The sequence below is a fragment of the Ranitomeya variabilis genome, chromosome 2, assembly GCF_051348905.1.
Source record: "Ranitomeya variabilis isolate aRanVar5 chromosome 2, aRanVar5.hap1, whole genome shotgun sequence".
NCBI classification, from domain to species: domain Eukaryota; kingdom Metazoa; phylum Chordata; class Amphibia; order Anura; family Dendrobatidae; genus Ranitomeya; species Ranitomeya variabilis.
Window position 1 is genome coordinate 446,253,191 of NC_135233.1, and position 21,888 is coordinate 446,275,078.

General features: G+C 48.3%; 1 protein-coding gene across 1 annotated transcript in view; it reads right to left on the reverse strand.

The window, feature by feature from the left end:
• PRMT3 (protein arginine methyltransferase 3) overlaps positions 1-14,022 on the reverse strand; it is a 111,362-nt gene extending 97,340 nt beyond the window's left edge. The window contains exons 1-7 of the mRNA XM_077287181.1: positions 13,569-14,022; positions 12,579-12,699; positions 12,415-12,497; positions 9,206-9,255; positions 8,874-8,976; positions 8,125-8,275; positions 4,780-4,924 (exon numbers count right to left, since the gene is read on the reverse strand). Of these exons, the coding sequence (XP_077143296.1) occupies positions 4,780-4,924; positions 8,125-8,275; positions 8,874-8,976; positions 9,206-9,255; positions 12,415-12,497; positions 12,579-12,699; positions 13,569-13,692 (777 nt within the window). The 5' untranslated portion in view covers positions 13,693-14,022. The remainder of the gene's footprint in view (positions 1-4,779; positions 4,925-8,124; positions 8,276-8,873; positions 8,977-9,205; positions 9,256-12,414; positions 12,498-12,578; positions 12,700-13,568) is intronic.
• Between the last annotated feature and the right edge of the window lie 7,866 nt (positions 14,023-21,888).

The window sequence follows — 21,888 nt, forward strand, 5'->3', positions numbered from 1 at the left end:
CGTACGTACCTGTTGAGAAGTTTGAGGTCTAGTATTGGACGTACTGAGCCGTCCTTTTTTGGTACGATGAAAAGGTTGGAATAAAAACCTTGGTACCACTCGTTCTGAGGTACCGGGATGATGACCCCATCTTCCCATAGCGACCTTATAGCCTGGAAATACTGACCGACCCTTGCCCTGGGAGGGGGGGACTGGAAGAAACGAGGCGGGGGAAGAGAGACAAACTCTATCCTGTAACCGTAGGACACTAGGTCGCGGACCCATCGGTCGGAAACTACCGAGAGCCACGCGTCCCGAAAGAAAAGTAGGCGGCCGCCTACTTTGTCGGTGTCCTTCGGTGTTTGCCAAAAGTCATTGAGGTGGGGACCTGCCAGGTCTGGGCCCTCGGGATCCCTGTTGTCTGGGTCTGCCTCTCCAAGTGGGAGAAGGCTTGTAAGACGGCTGGGAGGCTCTGTCCTTGCGCTGACCTCTCCCGACGCCAGGTGGCGCGGAGGAGGGATTGGACCAATTGGAGCCGAAACGGAAATATCGGCCTCGGCCCTGTTGATTGCGAAAGGGGCGAAAAGTACGTTGCTGGGGAAGAAATTTGCTCTTTCCTCCTGTGGAGTCTGCGATTATTTTGTCTAGTTTATCCCCAAATAGACGTTCGCCCTGGTATGGAAGAGACGTGAGGGATTTCTTGGATCCCGAGTCCGCTTTCCAGTCCCTGAGCCAAAGGGATCTGCGGATCGTGACAGCATTGGCCGCTGCCTGTGAGGCACAGTTGGCCGCGTCTAAGGACGCGGAAACTACAAAGTCCCCCGCTCTGGCGATCTGAGTGGCCAGGTGTGAAATTTCTGGGGGTAAGTCGGCCCGTAGTGCCGTAGAGGATAAAGACTCTGCCCAATGGGACATGGCTTTTGCGACCCACGTGATGGCAAAAGAGGGAAAGAGAGAAGCCGAGGAGGCTTCAAAAGCCGAGCGAGCCATCTGGTCAATTTGTCTATCAGTGGGATGCTTGATGGACGCACCCTCGGAGGAGGATAGAACCGCCTTGGTGGCTAGCCGCGACACTGGCGGGTCCACGGAGGGTGACTGAGACCACTCCTTAGTTAGGTCCTGAGCGAACGGATACTTTGATTGCATAGCCTTCTGACCTGAGAAACGTTTATCCGGACGGACTCTATGTTGATCTACAATATCCTTGAACTGAGGGTGCGTAGGAAAAAATTTATGAGCCTTTGTGGCTCGCCCAAATGACACGGGATGAGCCGCCTTGGACGGGATTTCATCCTCTAACTGAAGCGTCTGACTAACAGAATCTATAAGAGAATCTAGAGTCTCTTGATCGTGACGATACTCTGGAGAACAGGACGCGTCGGATGCGTCATCCAGGAGGGATTCCCTGCTATGAGTCGGGGAAGAGTGACGAGAGACATCGCTCTCTGAGTTTGAGGGCTGATCACGGACCGGAGAAATTACTCTGGACCTTTTCTTGGATGAGTGAGGGCTTCTAGAAACAGTACGACCTCTAGACCGGGAAGGGTTCTTAGACCGCGTTACAACCTCCGTGGAAGTTCCCTGAGTAAGGGACGGGTCACGGAGGGACTGTATCGTCCTTTCCAAAGATGCCACAGAGCGAGCGAGGGAGGACGCCCATGCGGGGGTACTAGGCTCGGTACATTCCGGGTCAGAGGCCGGAGTATCCTGTGCCGCAGGCGTTTCGCAGGCGGAGCACAGCGGAGTAGTGTGACCTCGGGGCAGAGATATCTTGCAGGAGGTGCACACAGCAAAAATAACAGAGTGGGTCTTTCCAGTCTGTTTATGCCTAGACTGTGACATGTTTCTGATTAAATGAGCGTACTGGCAGGGGGGGAGACAATCCTATTGGGTGCGTCTCACCTAAGTTCTGCGGTGGCTGGCAGGGAGATCCTCCTGTGCGCTGCGGTGCTGCAGAGCCGTCAGCGCACTTCCTGATCCAAGATGGCCGCCGAGATGTGAGAAGGGCGCTTCTCGGGAGCGAGAAGCGCCCAGGGAGGGGGCGTGTCGTGGGCGGGCGGCGGCGTGCTTGTAGGCGGGCGCTAGTCCGGCCCGGGCCTGGGCGCCGCCGAGCCCCCACAGAGGAATAACGCTGCCCCGCGGCTGCAGAGCCGCACGCTGCCCCGCGGTTGCAGAGCCTCACGCTGTCCCGCGGCTGCAGAGCCGCACGCTGCCCCGCGGCTGCAGAGCCGCACGCTGCCCCGCGGCTGCAGAGCCGCACGCTGCCCCGCGGCTGCAGAGCCGCATTGGAAGAGAGTAAGGGGGCCCCCCCTGCTGCCAGCTCGTCGGTCCCCGCACTTACCTTGTGCGATGGGACCGATGCTCCATCCACCTTCACCTTGATAGGGAGAGGGTGGAGAGCTACTGCCGCCATGTGTCAACCGCTATATACAGTGGTGATGCAGTGGACGGCTGCACGGACGCCCTGTCAATCTGTCCGGCTGTGCCCTGGCTCCAGGAGACTTAGGTGGATGATTAGTCCCCATGGTCGCCTGAAAAGGAGGGAGGGAGATCGGAACGCTAGGGAACCGTCGCCACACTGAAAGGTGAGCCAGGGCTGGCATCCATCGTCGCGGGAAAGGATACAGGAGGAACGCTCCGTGTACTTGCCCGTTGTTGGTGCGGGAGAGATCAGGGCTGAAAATTTGCCTGTCGCTCCCTTCTCTCCGTTAAATCAAAAAGAAAAATTGGTGGGGTCCTGAGGACCCAAGTGCCTCCTGAGACACTAAGTAAGAACTGGCTCCGGATTGTCCAGCCGTGGGTGTATACTGCAGGGGAGGAGTTAATCTTTTGTGTGTGTTTAACTTAGTGTCCTCCTGGTGGCAGCAGCATAACACCCATTCGTCCTGTGTCCCCCAATGATACGTAGGAGAAAATAGGTTGAATAAAAATGATAAAAATAACACACACATTATACGTGTGTGTGTGTGTGTGTGTGTGTGTGTGTGTGTGTGTGTGTGTGTGTGTGTGTGTGTGTGTGTGTGTGTGTGTGTGTGTGTGTATTCTATTTTACCCGGCAATGTTCACTATTCTGTGGTGCGGTAATACATCTCCCCCCCCTGCACATATATTAAGATGTAGCAGTGGAAAGTGTAATTCGGGCTCTCAATGACCCGCAGATAAGGATTGCTCGTCCACACAGCTCGGATCCTCACATTTACATTCTCGCACCGCTCCGTTACATTGTAGCGGTGTGAAGATTCCGTTGCGTTGTCTTTTTCTGCACTGCCTGCGCCGCGCTCTGCCGATCCTGTCGGGGGAGGGGGGGATAAATGCTCGGAGCGGAGTTCTGTAGATAGAGGACGCCGCTCAAGGTTTTCCCTGATTTATGCACAATTGTCTTATTGCAGCTCCCGTAGATCATACATTTTGGGTTATTTATCGCCCCCTAGGACAGAAAACAAAGAACACTGGGCTGTACCTACAGGGGGAGCGGCGCTGCGACACGGGGAATTTCAGCGCATCCCCGCAGCCGTGTTCCTCATTGTTCCTGTGCAGATAACCGCCACATTGACGAGACGGGAGGAAAACTGCTGAATACGACTTCCCCACGGGAGCGGGCGGATTTAAAGGACAATCAACCCAAAATGTGACATTTCAACCCGCTAACGACAAAGACGAGGCCCACGTAATAATTGATCATTTCAGGAATCTCTGCTGTGAAATTCATCTGCCGATTATACGTCGCCACTTTAGGATTGTGCCGGCATTGTTTTAGGAAATTGCATAAATAGCAATTCCATATTTATCCAGAGCCTGACCGTCTTATTCCTGCCAGTCCGTCATGCAACATTAAAGGGGTATAATAATTGCAGTAGGTGATGGCTAATCTCTAGGATACGACATCACTTTATGATTGCTGGGGGTCCAATCTGAGACCCCCACCAATCCTGAAGATCAGGGGGACAGCACTGAAGCCTTTCACAGTTCCTCCTCTGCTTAGGAGCATTATAAGCAAGTCAATGGGGCCCGCTGCAAGATGGTCGGGAGCGCCTCTGGGGAGGGAAAATATGGCTGTCTCAAAAGACAGACCCTCAGCAATCAAAGTCGTAATTAAGATGTGACCACCCAGCTTTTCCAGCTTCTGAGATGCATCACAACTGTACTAAAAAGTTGAGATGCAGCAATGGCAGCCATATTATTTGCCACCCAACTTTTCACTACTGCTCCCACAGTGGTGGTGGTAACCCAGCTTTTCCGAGACTCCCGAATGGCAAATCTGTTCATTTATGCCTTGATTACAGGTGAATGACGTCACATATGCGAGTGGCACGTATCACGCTACGTATAATAAGATGGGCATACAATACTTGCGCTCGCTGACACGATCCAGCAATGTCATGATCTGGAAGTGAGTGCAGCCGGAGAACCCCTTTAAGTGACAATTTAATTGTAGCGGCAGCCAAAATGGTTGCCACCCAACTTTCCCAGAAAAAGATGGCGCTAAAAAAAAAAAAATAACCTGCTAGATTATTCGGTGACGTATACGTCATCTCGGATCGCTACAGGATTTGGTCAAGGAGGGCAACAACCATTGTAAGACCTGATTCAGCCTCACTGGTTTTCACCCAGCTTTCCCAGACACAGATATAACTGGATAGTTACAGGTAGGTAGAGAACACCAGACATCTCCTCTGTCGGGAGCGCGTTTTCTAAGTGCACGGTATGGCATTATTATTCCCGTCACAGGGGGTGAGCGGTGCCATCGTGTTGTATGATTAACCCTCTTGGAATAAAAACTCCCAGCGCCCGTGTTCTAACCTTTAACATGTCTTCGTGTATCCCGAAGTGCCCGTAGGAGCCGAAGTACGCGCCGTCCTCATTCTCATCCAGGTCTGCGATGGCCCCAGCGGAAGACGAACCACATCTGACATCTGCGTTCATCACAAAATCCTGCGCAACTTGTCTGTAATCAATTTCAAACATCCCCCCCGAGACAAGATTACTGAACCGTGGAAATGAAGAGATGAGGACAAAACAGCGCCGCAGATGGGACGACTCCATAGGAGAACGGGCGCAAGCGCTGCCGCCCCCTGCTGGCCAGAGGGTGAACTATTACTACTATCGACCCGTCACTGGTTTTACCCCCATGAAATAAAGGGAGGAGAAAATGTTCTTTATTTCAGTGTTTCTGAACTTCAAGACATTAGAAAGTCAACTGTGAACATTAAATAGTCTCTAGAAAAAATTGGGGATTTCTAAAAGTGTTTTCTTTCTATAAAAATAAAAAACAAGCGCCATCAGACTGCAGGTTGTGCACAGTAGTGCAGCTCAGCTCAATTCAATGGAGCCGAGATGTAATACCAGTCACCACCTGCAGTCAGGTGCGGCGCTGTTCCTGACAGCAACCATTTTATGCCACGTATCTGAGCACGTTTTACATTAACCCCCTGGCACCTTCTACTGTACACTTACGGTACTTGCTCCAGGGAGCAAGAGCTGGACAGTCTGCCCTGGGTGACACCTGTAATGGTTTGGATGAGAGATAAGCCAGATCCTGGTATTTAACCCCTTAAGCAGTTGTATAGATGGATGCTCAATTTAGCAGAGCAGGCACGACATGAGCCCAGCGGTAACAGCTGCAACAGGTCAATGGGATTACATGGCAGCTAAGGGCCTAATAATAAACGCCCCCTTGTTTACATCATTTTACCCCTTTTAGACCCTGGAAGAGAAGGAGAAGAAGAAGGAGATGGAGAAGAAGAAGGAGATGGAGGAGAAGAAGGAGATGGAGGAGGAGAAGAAGGAGATGGATGAGGAGGAGGAGAAGAAGAAGAGATGGAGGAGGAGAAGGAGATGGATGAGGAGGAGGAGAAGAAGAAGGAGATGGAGGAGGAGAAGAAGGAGATGGATGAGGAGGAGAAGAAGGAGATGGATGAGAAGAAGGAGATGGATAAGGAGAAGAAGAAGAACAAGGAGATGAATGAAGAGAAGAAGGAGATGGATGAGGAGGAGGAGAAGAAGAAGGAGATGGAGGAGAAGAAGGAGATGGATGAGGAGGAGGAGAAGAAGAAGAAAGAGATGGATGAGGAGGAGGAGAAGGAGATGGATGAGGAGGAGGAGAAGAAGGAGATGGAGGAGGAGAAGAAGAAGGAGATGGATGAGGAGGAGAAGAAGGAGATGGATGAGGAGGAGAAGAAGGAGATGGATGAGAAGAAGGAGATGGATAAGGAGAAGAAGAAGGAGATGAATGAAGAGAAGAAGGAGATGGATGAGGAGGAGGAGAAGAAGAAGGAGATGGAAGAGAAGAAGGAGATGGATGAGGAGGAGAAGAAGGAGATGGATGAGGAGGAGAAGAAGGAGATGGATGAGGAGGAGAAGAAGGAGATGGATGAGGAGGAGGAGAAGAAGAAGAAAGAGATGGATGAGGAGGAGGAGAAGGAGATGGATGAGGAGGAGGAGAAGAAGGAGATGGAGGAGGAGAAGAAGAAGGAGATGGATGAGGAGGAGAAGAAGGAGATGGATGAGGAGGAGAAGAAGGAGATGGATGAGAAGAAGGAGATGGATAAGGAGAAGAAGAAGGAGATGAATGAAGAGAAGAAGGAGATGGATGAGGAGGAGGAGAAGAAGAAGGAGATGGAAGAGAAGAAGGAGATGGATGAGGAGGAGAAGAAGGAGATGGATGAGGAGGAGAAGAAGGAGATGGATGAGGAGGAGAAGAAGGAGATGGATGAGGAGAAGAAGGAGATGGATGAAGAGAAGGAGATGAATGAAGAGAAGGAGATGAATGAAGAGAAGGAGATGAATGAAGAGAAGGAGATGAATGAAGAGAAGGAGATGAATGAAGAGAAGGAGATGAATGAAGAGAAGGAGATGAATGAAGAGAAGGAGATGAATGAAGAGAAGGAGATGAATGAAGAGAAGGAGATGAATGAAGAGAAGGAGATGAATGAAGAGAAGGAGATGAATGAAGAGAAGGAGATGAATGAAGAGAAGGAGATGAATGAAGAGGAGATGAATGAAGAGAAGGAGATGGATGAGGAGAAGAAGGAGATGGATGAGGAGAAGGAGGAGATGGATGAGGAGAAGGAGGAGATGGATGAGGAGAAGAAGGAGATGGATGAGGAGAAGAAGGAGATGGATGAGGAGAAGAAGGAGATGGATGAGGAGAAGAAGGAGATGGATGAGAAGAAGAAGGAGATGGATGAGAAGAAGGAGGAGATGGATGAGAAGAAGGAGGAGATGGATGAGAAGAAGGAGGAGATGGATGAGAAGGAGTAGGAGGAGATGGACAAGACGGAGATGGAGATGGGGGAGATGGATGAGAAGGAGATGGATGAGAAGGAGATGGATGAGAATGAGGATGAGATGGAGAAGGACAATGTACCTGAAGAATATAAACATGAGAAACTTTGCCATGTGAATGGGACAGTAGATCCAGGCGGACAGAAGTCTCCCCGGCTGATCATTTGCCAGCAGAATAGGACCCTTGTAAGATTGTGGACGCTGTGTAGTGATGACTAAGTGTGCTGAATCAGGTGTTATCTGAGAAACCTCGGGTGCTGAGTGACTTTGGCGTGCTCGAATAATATGTTCGAGTCACAGCGGCTGCATTTCTCACGGGTGTTAGACAGCTGCAACACATGCAGGAATTTCCAAACAAACAGCTGCAATCCTTGCATGTGTCGCGGCTGTTAAACAGCCATAAGACATGCAGCTACGGGGACTCGATCATATTATTTGAGCACTCCAAAGACACTCGGTTAGCACCTGAGCATGCTCAGATAACACCTTATACCAGCACATTTGCTCATCACTAACGCTGTGAATAGCACATGGGGCAGAGTAACAACCCTCAGCGTTGCCTGCAGCATCTTTACATACCTTATTTCAAAAGGATAAAGATGGCGACAGTTCCCCTCTACCAGGTACCGAATATTGGGCAGACCCCCTGTAAATTCTGATCTTTATAAGGCAAGAACTGCTCACACTAAACGGCACCTACAGGACTGAGCTCATGGGGGACAAGTTATACCATAGGCAGATTTAATGTCACTGCCCTGTAAATGCCAGAACAGCTCAGGTAAAGGTCTCCCGGCCTCAGGTTTGACCCTCTGCATTCTGGGTAGACATCCCCTTTAAACACCACTCAAAATAAGGACAAACCTCATTCTATCAAGCTCTTGAAGGACATTAGCCAGGTTAGCCTCTGCTTCCTCTGCCCGGATTTCCATCTGCTTTAATCGTTCGTGGACAGATGGGTCGACGGCCTCACTTGTGTTGAGGGTTTGTTGGTCATGTTGCATTTCTTCAAAATCTGACCAGATTTAAAAAAAAAAAAAAAAGAGAGAAAATGATGGGCTGTAAAAAGGACATTAGATGACCGACAACATAAAGTGGAGGAAACCCATTTTGTCCTTAAGTTTGTAGAAGTTAGCAACACAACAGGGCAGACAATCAACATAACAGTGAGAGCGGGATCTCGCCAGCAACGGCCAGAGCAGAATTTCGTCAGGACAAGTTTTCGGCTTCTGAATGCAAACAATGTTCACATGGTGAAATGTTAATATGTTATGTGGGAAAGTTGCAGCATATTTGTGTTATACAATGATTACGCTATATTTACATGGGACTGCACAACCTGTTTAAGCTAAGACGGAGCATGCACCACTGACAGTGAGATGTCGACACAGATACTCTGCATACAGTTGTGCCTCCTCAAAAAGATTTCTAGTTCTTCAGTGTAAGAGCAAGCAGTCAGGAATGATAACTCATGGTTTTACTGACCCAGTATCACATGGGACAATCCTACGTAATCGGAGCATTTATCTCCACTTTCCAGAATATCAGAGATTCTGGATTATTTGATGGCGGATAATGGGAATGATGATGCAGTATTTGTACCAGACCCTTACCATACTGAAGTAATCCGTCGTCCGGGATGACTGGTTTGAAGAATTCTTCCTTGTCCCAGGGTTTAGGGCCGGTTACATTGGCGAGGCTCTCCGCAGAGCAGCTCTGCACAAAAACATCAAGCAAATCACTGTAAGAAAACCAAAAGTGCGAGGGTACAGCTAAGGAAGCACCCAAAAACACATCTTCACTTTCTGAGACAGTCGAGTAAAAAAACCCTCTCTCTCAGGCTCCCCCAGGCTCAAACTGGTCACAACTCACAACTGAAGAACAGTCCAAGCCCCAAAATTTAAAGGGACCATCATAGTCCTGCGAAGCTGGAGGCAACACTTACCGTCGATCTGATGAAGTTGATGAGTTTAACGAATCCATAGAAATCGAGACCTAAAAACAACACAATAAACAATGCAATAATACATGTAATACAACTTAAAAAAGGGGTCTCAATGGGTCATCCACACACAGGAAAGTATAAGGGGGGTCCGCAACATCCTTATGTCCTAACACAAATGCACCCAATCAAATAACGTAATATTTAAGTAGGTTCTTCAATTTTATGATATACATGGAGTATCAGTTTTGACCTTTTAGGAGCAATGCTTGCTGTCAATCAATTTACAGTTTGCTTCTAAACAATCCTCTGTGAGCTTAAAGGGGATGATTTTGGAAAGTTATTCCCAGTTACAAAAAAAACAAACAAACTGAGCTTTACTCACCTTCCATTGCTGCTGCTGGTGTCTTATTGTCTGCAGCGCTGACATCACGTTGATAGTGCTGCAGCCAATCAGTGACTCAGGCAAAGGGAGGGAGCTGATGAAGGCTCTGAGAAAGATTTTATGGTGAGTACCCAAAACCCTTTTTTTCTCCATCACTTCATTGTGGTCACAGGTAACCATGGGACATTCAAAAGTAGTCCCAAGGGAGGGAACAGAAGAACATCCCCAGATCAGGTATCGTGACAGACGACCACCGCCTACAGAACCTTTCTATCTTGGCTGGCATCAGCCAAGGCGTAGGTATGCACCCTGATGAATTTGGAAAAGGTTATAAAGGGAAAACCATGTAGCAGCTTTGCAGATGTGGGTTACAGAGGCCTGGTGGTGAACGGCCCAGGAAGCCACCACCGCATGGGCAGAGTGAGCCCTCACTACCGGTGGGGTTGGTCAATTCCTTACTCGCTATGCCTCCAATATGGCAGAGCGGACCCAGCGAGCGATAGTAGACCTGGAAGATGGGAGTCCCTTGCAACGACCTTCGGGAATCACAAAACAAGGAATCGTAGCTTCTGAAGGATGTGGTTCTTGAGAAGCACAGACCTAAGGCTCTGACCAGGAAATCACCGAACGCAGGCACTGCATTTTGAAGTGACGGAGATGAACCTGCTGGTTTAAGAGCTTGGGGTGCCTGGTTCGGGCAGACCAAGCCGTCCTTCTTTGGGACCACAAAAAGGTTTGAATAGAAAACTGCGAAGCACTCCTGAGTAGGGATGAGTACAATGAAGTCCGCCTGGATTGAGAAGGGAAGAGATGGTCTGAGAGAATCTGGGACCCTTGGGGGGGGGGGGGGGGCAGGACTCAAAGAAGCGCCGGCGGGGAGAAAAGAAAACTATTTTGTAACCAGTGGTTACAATATCCCTGACCCAAGCGTCATCGAATATGGACAGCCACATCCAAGAAGAGAAGAGGGCCCACTGCTGATTGTGATAGAGCAGCAGGCCACTATGGGGGAATGGGTGAGCCTTCATCCCAGGAGGCGGGAGGCTCCTTTGAAGCAGAGGGCCAAAACCTGACCTGTGGGCAATTTCTTCTTGCAAGAAGAACATGCGTAGTGAGGGATAATGGGGAGTGGCGCGGGAGAGAGACTCTCTGGAATTATGCATAGGTAGAGAGGAGGTGGACTGCTGTGGAGTGCAGGGCCTCAGCAAAATGAAAAAAAAAAAAAGGCCTGGACAAAGCCTACCAGAGGATGTCTCTCATTGTCTAGGAAGTCTATGCATCACAATGGAGCCGCGGTTTGGAGCTGCAATGACCACGATGTCAAAGGGGAAAAGGCGTCGAAGAGAGGTGTGATGAGAGCCAGTACTGAAGAATCATGAAGTGATGCTCCAATAGGACGAAAAGCACCGGAGGAGCCTTCGTGACGCTGATTGTTTGGGGCACACGAGGTGAGACTTGGTCAAAAAGGGAAGAAAGCCTTGGGAAAGCAGGGGGCAAAATTAGAGAGGGGTGAACGCTCTGGGAGGGCCAGAGTCAAGAGAGGTATGTGCACTATAGAAATGCACCCCCTGGAGATTCCTGTTCCTGGAGCCCCACCGCTGTGAAGAAACTGTGGAAGGAAGAGATACCTGGTCCGGATTCCATCTTCACAGTCCAGAAGATGGTATCAGGAGCCCCAGGGGAAGGTATCGCTGGGATAGGTACGTCTTCCTCCACACACAGTCGTGGTCCCGGATAGTGGAGAAGACGGCATCAGACGGCCCGGATGGAGGGGGTCAATGTGAAACGTCAGTTTTCCTCCTGGCACCATCTCGCTGGATGAGCGGGCTGGGGGGTGACAAGGACCATCTGGCTTGGCCACCCAGAGATACTCTTGCTGTGTTAGTGGGGTAGGGGCCTGCCTTGCAAACCAGAGAGGGTACGATGTGGATCAGACCACACTTCTCTCAGTCTCTTAGGTGGAAAGAAATGGTGAGGAGTTACACTCTGTTGTCCTGAAGTAGAAGAATCAGAAAAAAGAGTAAAAAGATTAATAAAACACAAGGAAACCTAAGGTAGAAGCTGGCCAGGGAGCGGAGCGTGTCTGCTTCCTACTGACTTAGCTAAAACTGATGGCTTCATGCCAGTTGGGAAGTGTACCCTGCTGGGGAGTAGATAACTTTTTGTGTCAGCCTCATAGTGGCAGCAGCATACACCCCATGGTTACCTGTCCCCCCCCAATGAAGCGATAGTAATAGAATAATAAAGGGTTTGCTCCGTTTTCTGGGGGCTGCACCCTCGAGGACCCTCACTAATTTCAATATTGAAGAGCTTGTAACCATGCTTTACCTTGATTTGTGTCAATGTGACAAGTTGCAGTTCCCTGCACAACTGAGTGGCTATTCGGAAGGTAAATCACTAAAGGTGTATGCAGAACTAGACCAGGGCCACGTACAGTGCAGGTCCCACAGATCATCCCCCACCGCTCACAAAATAAAGAATTACCCGAGCAATAGGCCATCGCTTTATGCCCATGTAGTGTTTTTAACCCCCTCTTTAAAGAGCTGAATATTATTTTTCTGTTGGCATGGTCGTATGAGGGCTTGTTTGTTTTTTTTTGCAGGACAAGAAGTATTATGCATTGGAACAAATGTTTTTACAGTGTTTATGGCAGGTAATGCCAAAGTTGTCATCGTATTTATAATTTACATTGTGACAGCACAGTATACAGATCCGACGCAGCAGAGGTGTTTATGGTTTAATGGTTTCACCATCAATGGGGCTTCTCAGAAACTGTCAGAAAAGATACCCCCTAGTGGACTTTAATAGCGGAGCACAGGCTGCGTACCGTGCAAGGACACCATCTGATGGATGTCAAACTGATGCTGGGAGCGGCAGTGGGAGAAGGTCTCTTCTGGTGACGAGTGTCTCCTGCGGAGAAGAAAAGCCACTGATCACCCTGAATATCAAGCACATGTGGGAATACACAGGCGACCTCTGTACTGTATGTACCTGTCACAGAACAGACACCGGACCTCTACACCAGCGCCCCCATCATCCTCATCATCCCATGCGCCATCATCATCACCGTCCAACAGATCCGGGACATCCTCGAACTCAACATCATTCAGAGCTGAAACACAAGAAACTACAGATCAGAAACAGATCGGGCAAGGGGATCTCTGTATAACAGCACGGGATCTCCCCTCCGCGCATACAATCCAGGCACGGTGGGGGATCTCCCCTCCGCGCACACAACGCCGGCACGGTTGGGGGGGGGGGGGGGATCTCTCCTCCACGCACACAACCCCGGCACAGTAGGGGAGTGGGGGGGGGGGGGGGGATCTCTCCTCCGCGCACACAACCCCGGCACGGTGGGGGGGGGGGGAATCTCTCCTCCGCGCACACAACCCTGGCACAGTGGGGAATCTCCCCTCCACGCACACAACCCCGGCATAGTTGGGGGATCTTCCCTCCGCGCACACAACCTCGGAGTAATAATGGATAATCTTAAAGATGCGCACTCAAAAATTAGGTAGCAGTGCTGGATAGACTGGGATCAGACCCAAGTACTAAGGCATATAATACACAGTCGCACTCGTGAGGGTTCCATCAAAATATATACTTATATTTATATACTTATATATTCTGCACACAAGTTGACCACTGTGATAAATGACACATAAGAGTGAAAGAGGGAAAAAAATGTTATCCAAGCAATTTCTTAATTTTTCGACCCGAGCCTTTCTCCTTCCACGGTGAACGCAGGGCACACTGCGTGGGCATCAGACGAATAGCCTGGTGACACAGGCCCCATTGATACTACCAGGCAACCCACTACAACCAATGTATTAGCTTATGTACTTAACTTCTTATTGGAAGCTCATATATATATATGTATATATATTAGAGTCACTGAATCTCCATGTGCTGTAGAACAACAAGTCTCAGCACAGCATCCTATATCCCCCTCAATACCATAGTGACATCCCGGCTACTCACATGCCGCTCCGTGCTGCGCCATCTTGGGTTCTGGCAAACCGACGCCCCGCCCACTAGCATCAGATTTGTTATGACCAGCGCGGTAAAGGACCCTTGATGACGTCACTGTCGTGTGTCCGGTCATGTGATCGCTGCTGTAGCTTAAGGCTCGGATTCGGATGTGATCGATTCCTGCCTGTCCCGTCCGCCGCACACACAGCGCTGGCCGGTGGCGTCAGGGTTCTCTGCGCTTAAAGGCCGTGTACACCAGGCATCAGTGAGACAGTGGCCCCGCCCCGCTACACGCTGGGTTGTCATAGCAGCCAGGGTCTGCAGCAGGCCGCCATCTTGCTCCTCTTGTAAGCCGCCATCTTGGTCCTCCTGCGGAACCAGGCAACAGGCTGAGATCCCAGGAGACCGTGGTTTTCACTCTACATTTCCACAGTGAATAACACAGAGCCACGAAATTCAGTCCCTAATGGAGATTAAAAAAAAAAAAGTGAAAAAAATGAAGTTTTCAAAAATAATAGGAAAAATATTTGAATGGCCTCCATTTTCCTAATTTTTTTTAAAAAAGAAATTTAAAAAAGCACACAAAGTATTATCACATTCAGAAACATTCAATCTACAGAAGTATAAAATGTGGGCTGCAAAAACCACCTGACAGGATCTCCTAAAAACTTCTACTAGTGGGCCAAAGTATTCCACTACCAGTCACGCACCTCACTGTGGCACATGTAATCAACGCTGCGACCTCACACTATTCGTCCCCATGGCCGGCATTTGGGGCAGCTGCCTAGGGCCCCCACCCACAAGGGGGGCTCCCTGTGTCTGTAGCCCCTTTATGAAGTGTGCAGCATTACTTTCAGTGAATAATGCTGTGCATCCTCTGCAGTCATTGATCATCTTTCCCAAACCCCCCTCTCTCCCTGCAATGTCAGGTTGAGTGAGGTGGAGGGGCGTCTCACAGTACAGCAGAGGTCAGAGCCGGGGCAGGAAGATGTCTGCAGCCCTGTCTGTGTGTCTGTGTCCTCTCCTCCTCATCATGGCTGCTCCTACACCACTGTCCTGAGATCTGGATAAGTGAAGCCGCAGAACCTGGTAAGTACATATATATGTGTACATATATACAGTATGTAGCATGTGAGTACATATATACAGTATATAGCATGATTATGTATATCTGGTGCATATGTGTGTAAATATATATGTGCATGTACATACAGCATGTATACATGTACATACAGTATATACTGTAGTATGTGTCTGTGTATATTATATATGTATACTGCACACTATATTGTGTAAATATATGTATAAACTGTATATGTATGTGAGCACAGTTTATAAACGCAATGTTTCTGTGTATACACTTTATATGTGCTTGTACACACTGTATGTGTCTGTATACTGTATATACAGTATATAGTGTTTCTATATTTATAAAGTATTTATGATGTGAGTACATGTATAGTGTATATCTGTGTATATGTGCTGCATATATAGTTCTGTAATTGTGTCACCATAATAGGGATCAGCAGTTAATGTCTAATGCCTGTGTTTTGCATTAGGGCCTGTTCACACTGTCTTTACTGCGCCTGGTGGGTTCTGCCTGAATCCCCTATAGAACATAGACTGCAATGACAGGAATGGAGTTCACATGAATTCCACATGTGATGGGTTTTTTTTTCTGAACTTGTCCGTCTGTCCCAACAGCCACAGAAAAGTGAACAGTAGAAGAAAAAAACACAAACAGACTCTGAGGACAGGTGCAGATGATCAGTAATCGCTGCGGGTTGGATGCTGTGTACTTGTGCAGTGGCCAGATGTTAAGATGTTACAGCATAGTGGATGGGATTTCAAGAAATCCTATGTCCACTATGCGTGCACATACGCCTGCAGATCACCCGCAGAGACAGACATGCAGCGCATCTCTCCAGACCGCAGCATGTCAATTTATCTTGTGGAGACGCAAGCCTCTGCAAGATACATTTCACCCATACAATGTATTGGACTCGGTGATTCTGCGCGGTTCAGTGATCACATGCGGAATCACCTGCGTTCCATAGCTGGCAGCGCTTTTGAACCAGCGAACATGTGCTGCTTCCAAAGCGCTGCCAATTAACTGATCGTGTACACCTATCCTAAGAGAATAAATCAGACGGTCAATTTCAGAAAGAAAAAAAAAAAAAAATTAATTTGACCTCTGCTTGTGTCAGTGCAGTCTGTGGCCCTGTCGGGGATTTATGTGAATCCTATTTTAGGGGGATTCAGGCAGAGCCCCCCCCCCCCCCCCCCCCCGGACGCACTGCAGAGGCGCAGTTTGAACAGGGCTTAATATACTATTGTGTGGAATACTGCAGCCTACTACACTATTCCGCGCTGTCCCAGTACAGCAGCCAGACATGGACACCGGCCAGAAGACACGGACACCGGCCAGGACATGCTTTTTTTTAATATAAATCTGTTGCTGTCGTCTTTCAGCATTTCTGCAGCATTTTTTTCCCTATTCAAATGAACGGGACACAAAAATTCTAGTAAAAAGGCTGCAAAAAAAAGCAGAATATTTCCTGCCAACACTGTAGATCAATCCGCAGAAAAAATGGTGAACAGTGTCTAAAGGGGTTTTCTGAGAATGTAAAAATAATTAGTATGAAATGATTAATCCCCTGCGGCTCCAGCACTGATGCTCTGGGGGTCTCCGCCAGTCTTAGCACTGGGCTGCAGTGGTCTTGTGGCTCCGGGGGTCTCTGCACTGGGCTGCAGTGGTCTTGTGGCTCCGGGGGTCTCTGCCAGTCTCTGCACTGGGCTGCAGTGGTTTGTGGCTCCGTGGGTCTCTGCCAGTCTTAGCACTGGGCTGCAGGGGTCTTGTGGCTCCGGGGGTCTCTGCCAGTCTCTGAATGAATTAAGTATAGTGACTGTGCACCTAATCTTAAGGAGGACCGTGCTGCAGACTGCGCTCATTATCTGTGTATACAGAGCGCTGTTCATCCTGATGTCTCCATGTCCCTGCTCAGTGCTCGTCCCTCCTGCGCTGAACCAGCAGGGAGAGCAGTGCATATAACTGAGGCCCCTGCCAAACTCAACAGTAAGTGACTAAAAATGGAGGGGGACTTAGCCATGGGCGATAGAGGAGGACTTAGTCACTTAGGGATGAATGAAGGCCCCATTCCCTTATTTCTCCTATCACCCCTGACTTACTGAGCCCCTCTCCCTGTATCAGCCCTGACTGGCTGCCCCTCACTGTCACAACACATGCATGGAGAGCCCAACAATCAGGCTCTCCATGCGGGTATGTGCACACGCTGCGGATTTTGCTGCGGATCCGCAGCAGTTTTCCCAAAGTTTACAGTACCATGTAAACCTATGGGGAAAAAAAAACCGCTGTGCACATGCTGCGGAAAAATCCGCACGGAAACGCAGCGGATTATTTTCCTCAGCATGTCAATTCTTTCTGCGGATTCCGCAGCGGTTTTCAACATGCACCAATAGGAAAGTGCAGTTGAAAACCCGCAGAGGAATCCGCAGAAGAAACCGCGATAAAATCCGCAGTGAAAACCGCAGTGGTTTTGCACTGCGGATTTTCCAAATCCGCTGCGGAAAAATCCGCAGCAGAATCCGCAACGTGTGCACATACCCTGCATGTGCTGTGACACAGAAGCAAAACATGCAGCTGTAGAGCCGAAAAGCTGAGCAGCAGAAGCCATCCGTGTTCCCTCTGCAGCTTATTCGGTAAGCACTATAGCTTGCCGAATAAGCCCTGACCCCTTCAAATTCCCTCATCTCTAGTGGTGAATATCCACAGCATGAATTGTTCATGTCAAATCTGCAGCGTCGATCAATTCATGCAGTGGATTTTCTCGGCGTACCGATGAGATGTCATTAATCCCATCCATTGCGCTGGTGCTAACACATTGGTTTAGTGGTTAATACACATCAGGGGACATTTATCATTGAGTCTGCACCAAAATGTGGACGGCAGCTCTTTCTATAACATTAGGATATGTATTATCTTATATTATACCCTGATATTAGCGCATTTTACCGCACAACTGGTGGGCTTGTATTTATTTCTATGTAGCTACATAGTGGGCCCCAAGAATAATTTTTTCTGGTGGGCCAGAGGTGCTCCAGTCCGACGCTGGATATGATGCGGATAACATGATACTGTATGGGGACAGATTGATCTAATAGTGATCGTTCTGTTCCCATCATTCTTCCTCAGGCGGTGTAGAGAGGCCAGGAAACAAGCAAACGACTTCAATACTGTCGATCACACTGAAATCAGAGCATGGAAATACAACCGATATACACTGGTCAAAAAAATAAAGGGAACACTAAAATCCCACATCCTAGATATCACTGAATGAAATATTCCAGTTGTAAATTTTTATTCATTACTTAGCGGAATGTGTCAAGAACAATAAAACCTAAAAATGAAGTGGAAAATGAAGTTACAGGCTGATCCAACTTCAATGGAAATGCTCAAGACAAGGAAATGATGCTCAGTAGTGTGTGTGTGGCCTCCACATGCTTGTATGATCTCCCTACAACGCCTGGGCATGCTCCTGATGAGGCGGCGGATGGTCTCCTGTGGGATCTCCTCCCAGACCTGGACTAAAGCATCCGCCAACTCCTGGACAGTGTGTGGTGCAACGTGACATTGGTGGATGGTGCGAGACATGATGTCCCAGATGTGTTCAATCGGATTCAGGTCTGGGGAACAGGCGGGCCAGTCCATAGCTTCAGTGCCTTCATCTTGCAGGAACTGCTGACACACTCCAGCCACATGAGGTCTGGCATTGTCCTGCATTAGGAGAAACCCAGGGCCAACCACACCAGCATATGGTCTCACAAAGGGTCTGAGGATCTCATCTCGGTACCTAATGGCAGTCAGGCTACCTCTGGCGAGCACATGGAGGGCTGTGCGGCCCTCCAAAGAAATGCCACCCCACACCATTACTGACCCACTGCCAAACCGGTCATGCTAAAGGATGTTGCAGGCAGCAGATCGCTCTCCACGGCATCTCCAGACTCTGTCACATGTGCTCAGTGTGAACCTGCTTTCATCTGTGAAGAGCACAGGGCGCCAGTGGCGAATTTGCCAATCCTGGTGTTCTGTGGTAAATGCCAAGCGTCCTGCACGGTGTTGGGCTGTGAGCACAACCCCCATCTGTGGACGTCGGGCACTCAGACCATTCTCATGGAGTCGGTTTCTAACAGTTTGTGCAGACATGCACATTTGTGGCCTGCTGGAAGTCATTTTGCAGGGCTCTGGCAGTGCTCATCCTGTTCCTTCTTGCACAAAGGCTGAGGTAGCGGTCCTGCTGCTGGGTTGTTGCCCTCCTACGGCCCCCTCCACATTTCCTGGTGTACTGGCCTGTCTCCTGGTAGTGCCTCCAGCCTCTGGAGACTACGCTGACAGACACAGCAAGCCTTCTTGCCACAGCTCGCATTGATGTGCCATCCTGGATGAGCTGCACTACCTGAGCCACTTGTGTGGGTTATAGCGTCAGTCTCATGCTACCACGAGTGTGAAAGCACAACCAACATTCAAAAGTGACCAAAACATCAGCCAGAAAGCATTGGTACGGAGATGTGGTCTGTGGTCCCCACCTGCAGAACCACTCCTTTATAGGGGGTGTCTTGATAATTGCCAATAATTTCCATCTGTTGTCTATTCCATTTGCACAACAGCATGTGAAATTGATTGTCAATCAGTGTTGCTTCCTAAGTGGACAGTTTGATTTCACAGAAGTTTGATTTACTTGGAGTTATATTCTGTTGTTTAAGTGTTCCCTTTATTTTTTTGAGCAGTGTATTTCTGTGTGATGGTGCAATATGTCAGCATTTGGGGCCCCACTTTGTCTAAAACCGGCCCTGCTAACAGCTCAGCGTTATATTGATTTGGTCGTGGAACCTGTGGTGCGGCCATTTCTCTAGTGTCTCAGGAGTAGGTTTCAACAAAACCCCAGGCTGCATGTTGCTTGTGTACTGTGATCCGCCTGCATAGCCTAAATGTGCCCCATGGCTACAGCATATCTGGACTTGTCTCCCATCGAGCTGCCAGCAGAGGATCTTAATGATTTGTCCAAGTGCATTCAGTGGCGGAACCTTCCTCAGACGACCATTAATAACCTCACTGATAGCAGCCGAGGCTGGAAGTCCCAAGCTTTCTGCACATGGCTTGTACCCCAGACTGAAGAAATCCAGAGGTTTTGAAAATTTTGTTTGCATTTTTCCATCATTTGCAGATCAGTAACATCTCCATCCTGAGATTTCTATCTTCCATCACTTTTCATCCTTGGTGCTGCAATGTAATTATTTAAGAGCGTAGATGTACAATGATACCTATAGAGCAGAAGGCAAAGCCAGGGATACTGGTTGGTAATATGAGATTCACTGTTCTGCCATTCAGCGGCCACGCTGGAGAAAAAAAAAAAAAAAGGATTTCCTTGAAGAGACTGTAAAATAAAAAAAAAAGCAAGAATAAAAAAATCTTCAGCTGCAATGGAGAAGACTTGAGCGGTCGCCTCCAGCTCATTACATGGCAGGTGCCCCCTTGTGGTTACAGTTCAGCAGCACAGATCATTATGACATCTGCCCTGCAGTTAGATCGCGCCCTGGTGTCTATTTTGTAGTAATGCATTTAAAAGGGGCAACAATGTAATAACAATCATAGAAAAAAAATTGCTTACCATCCAATTTCAATTTTTTTATTATCTATTGTATATTTTCAATAAAAATGTATAACGTGCAATCGGCTTCTACTCTGCCATTGTAACGACTCAAGAAAAACTGCTCGGAGGGCTGCTGCAGACAGGTGATGGCCGGAAACAAGCAACGGAGAAAGTAAATCATGTACCTTGACCACCACGCATTTGTAAGGCTAAGTTCACATTTGCGTATATGTGCGCAATGTATCATCTGCATGTGCAAACACATGGCAAAACGCATGTTTACGCAGTGTTTTTTTTTTTATCCGCATCAGCTTATGCATGATGAAAAAAAAAAAACCGCTGCGTGTGCATGCGTTTTTGCCTGCGTTTGCATTGTTTATGCGGACAATATTTCCAGGAAGACGTGTCTCAAAACAGTTCCTGGACGTGCGCAGTCTGAAGTACGCAAGCGCATCAGACCCATGTCCTTGCGTACCAATGCATTCCCACAGACAGTAATGCATTTTTATTTTTTTTTACACACTCAATCTGCAATCATGCACATGGCTGCGCATAATTGACGCCTCAAAACAATGCAACATGTTGCGTTCGCCGGACACCGCCGGACACAGAAAAGAGACGCATGCATATGCATCCGCATTCAAATGCATGTCCCTGAGTACACCATGTTAAAGATATGTACGCATGATGCATGCGGATCAAATGCTGCGCACAGATACGCAAATGTGAACCCGGCCTTATTGAGATGTAAGATGACTCTTATAAACTAAATAATTGGAACAAATAAGAGGAAATTAAATATTACATGCGGTCATTAAAATGGATGATAGCTGCAAGAATTAATACACTTGTACCAAACCTCACAGGCCCAGGAGCAGGGTGGTCTTATACCTTGGAGAGAGGGCAACTACAATATCTCTCAACTCATATTATGCTATAAACATATCGTGCTGGAATGTGTTCTCCGCATGCTCGGGTGCTAACCGAGTGACTACGGCGTGCTGGAAAACTATGTTCGAGTCCCTGCGGCTGCATGTCTCGCTGCTGTTTGACAGCCGCAACACATGCAAGGATTACCTGTTTGTTAGGGAATCTCTGCATGTGTCACAGCTGTCAAACAGCCGCAAGATATGCAGCCGCGGGGACTCGAACATGTTATTCGAGCACACCGAAGACACTGGTAGCACTCGAGCATGCTCAGATAACACCTTAACAGAGCACATTCTGTCAATAGTAGTTACTACTTATATTGATCTCCTTCTGTTGCAAAAATGTTTGGGTAATATTGATATAGATCATTAATTTCCAGTGGTCTTGCAATTACGTGTAAATGGGGGCACCTACTCCAACTCCTTTTCTTGGTGCCTTATCCACTGTTCATTTTTTAGCTCTATCTGTGCGCTCAAGTATAGAATGCGTACCCTTTATAAACTATAGCACTGTTTACATATCCCCGTTTTGGGTTTTTTTGCAGACCAAGTGGCCTGCAATTAAAAAAAGCAGTGAAAAAAAAAATAATCAACCTGATTCAGACTTTTTGCTGCTTGTCGCGGAATCTTGCAGATCACAATGCGATCCTTGTTCAGCATTGATGTAGCAGAGGCATAGATCGAATGTTGGCCTCAAGACCCATGTTACCCCTTTAATTTTTTCCGTAATCT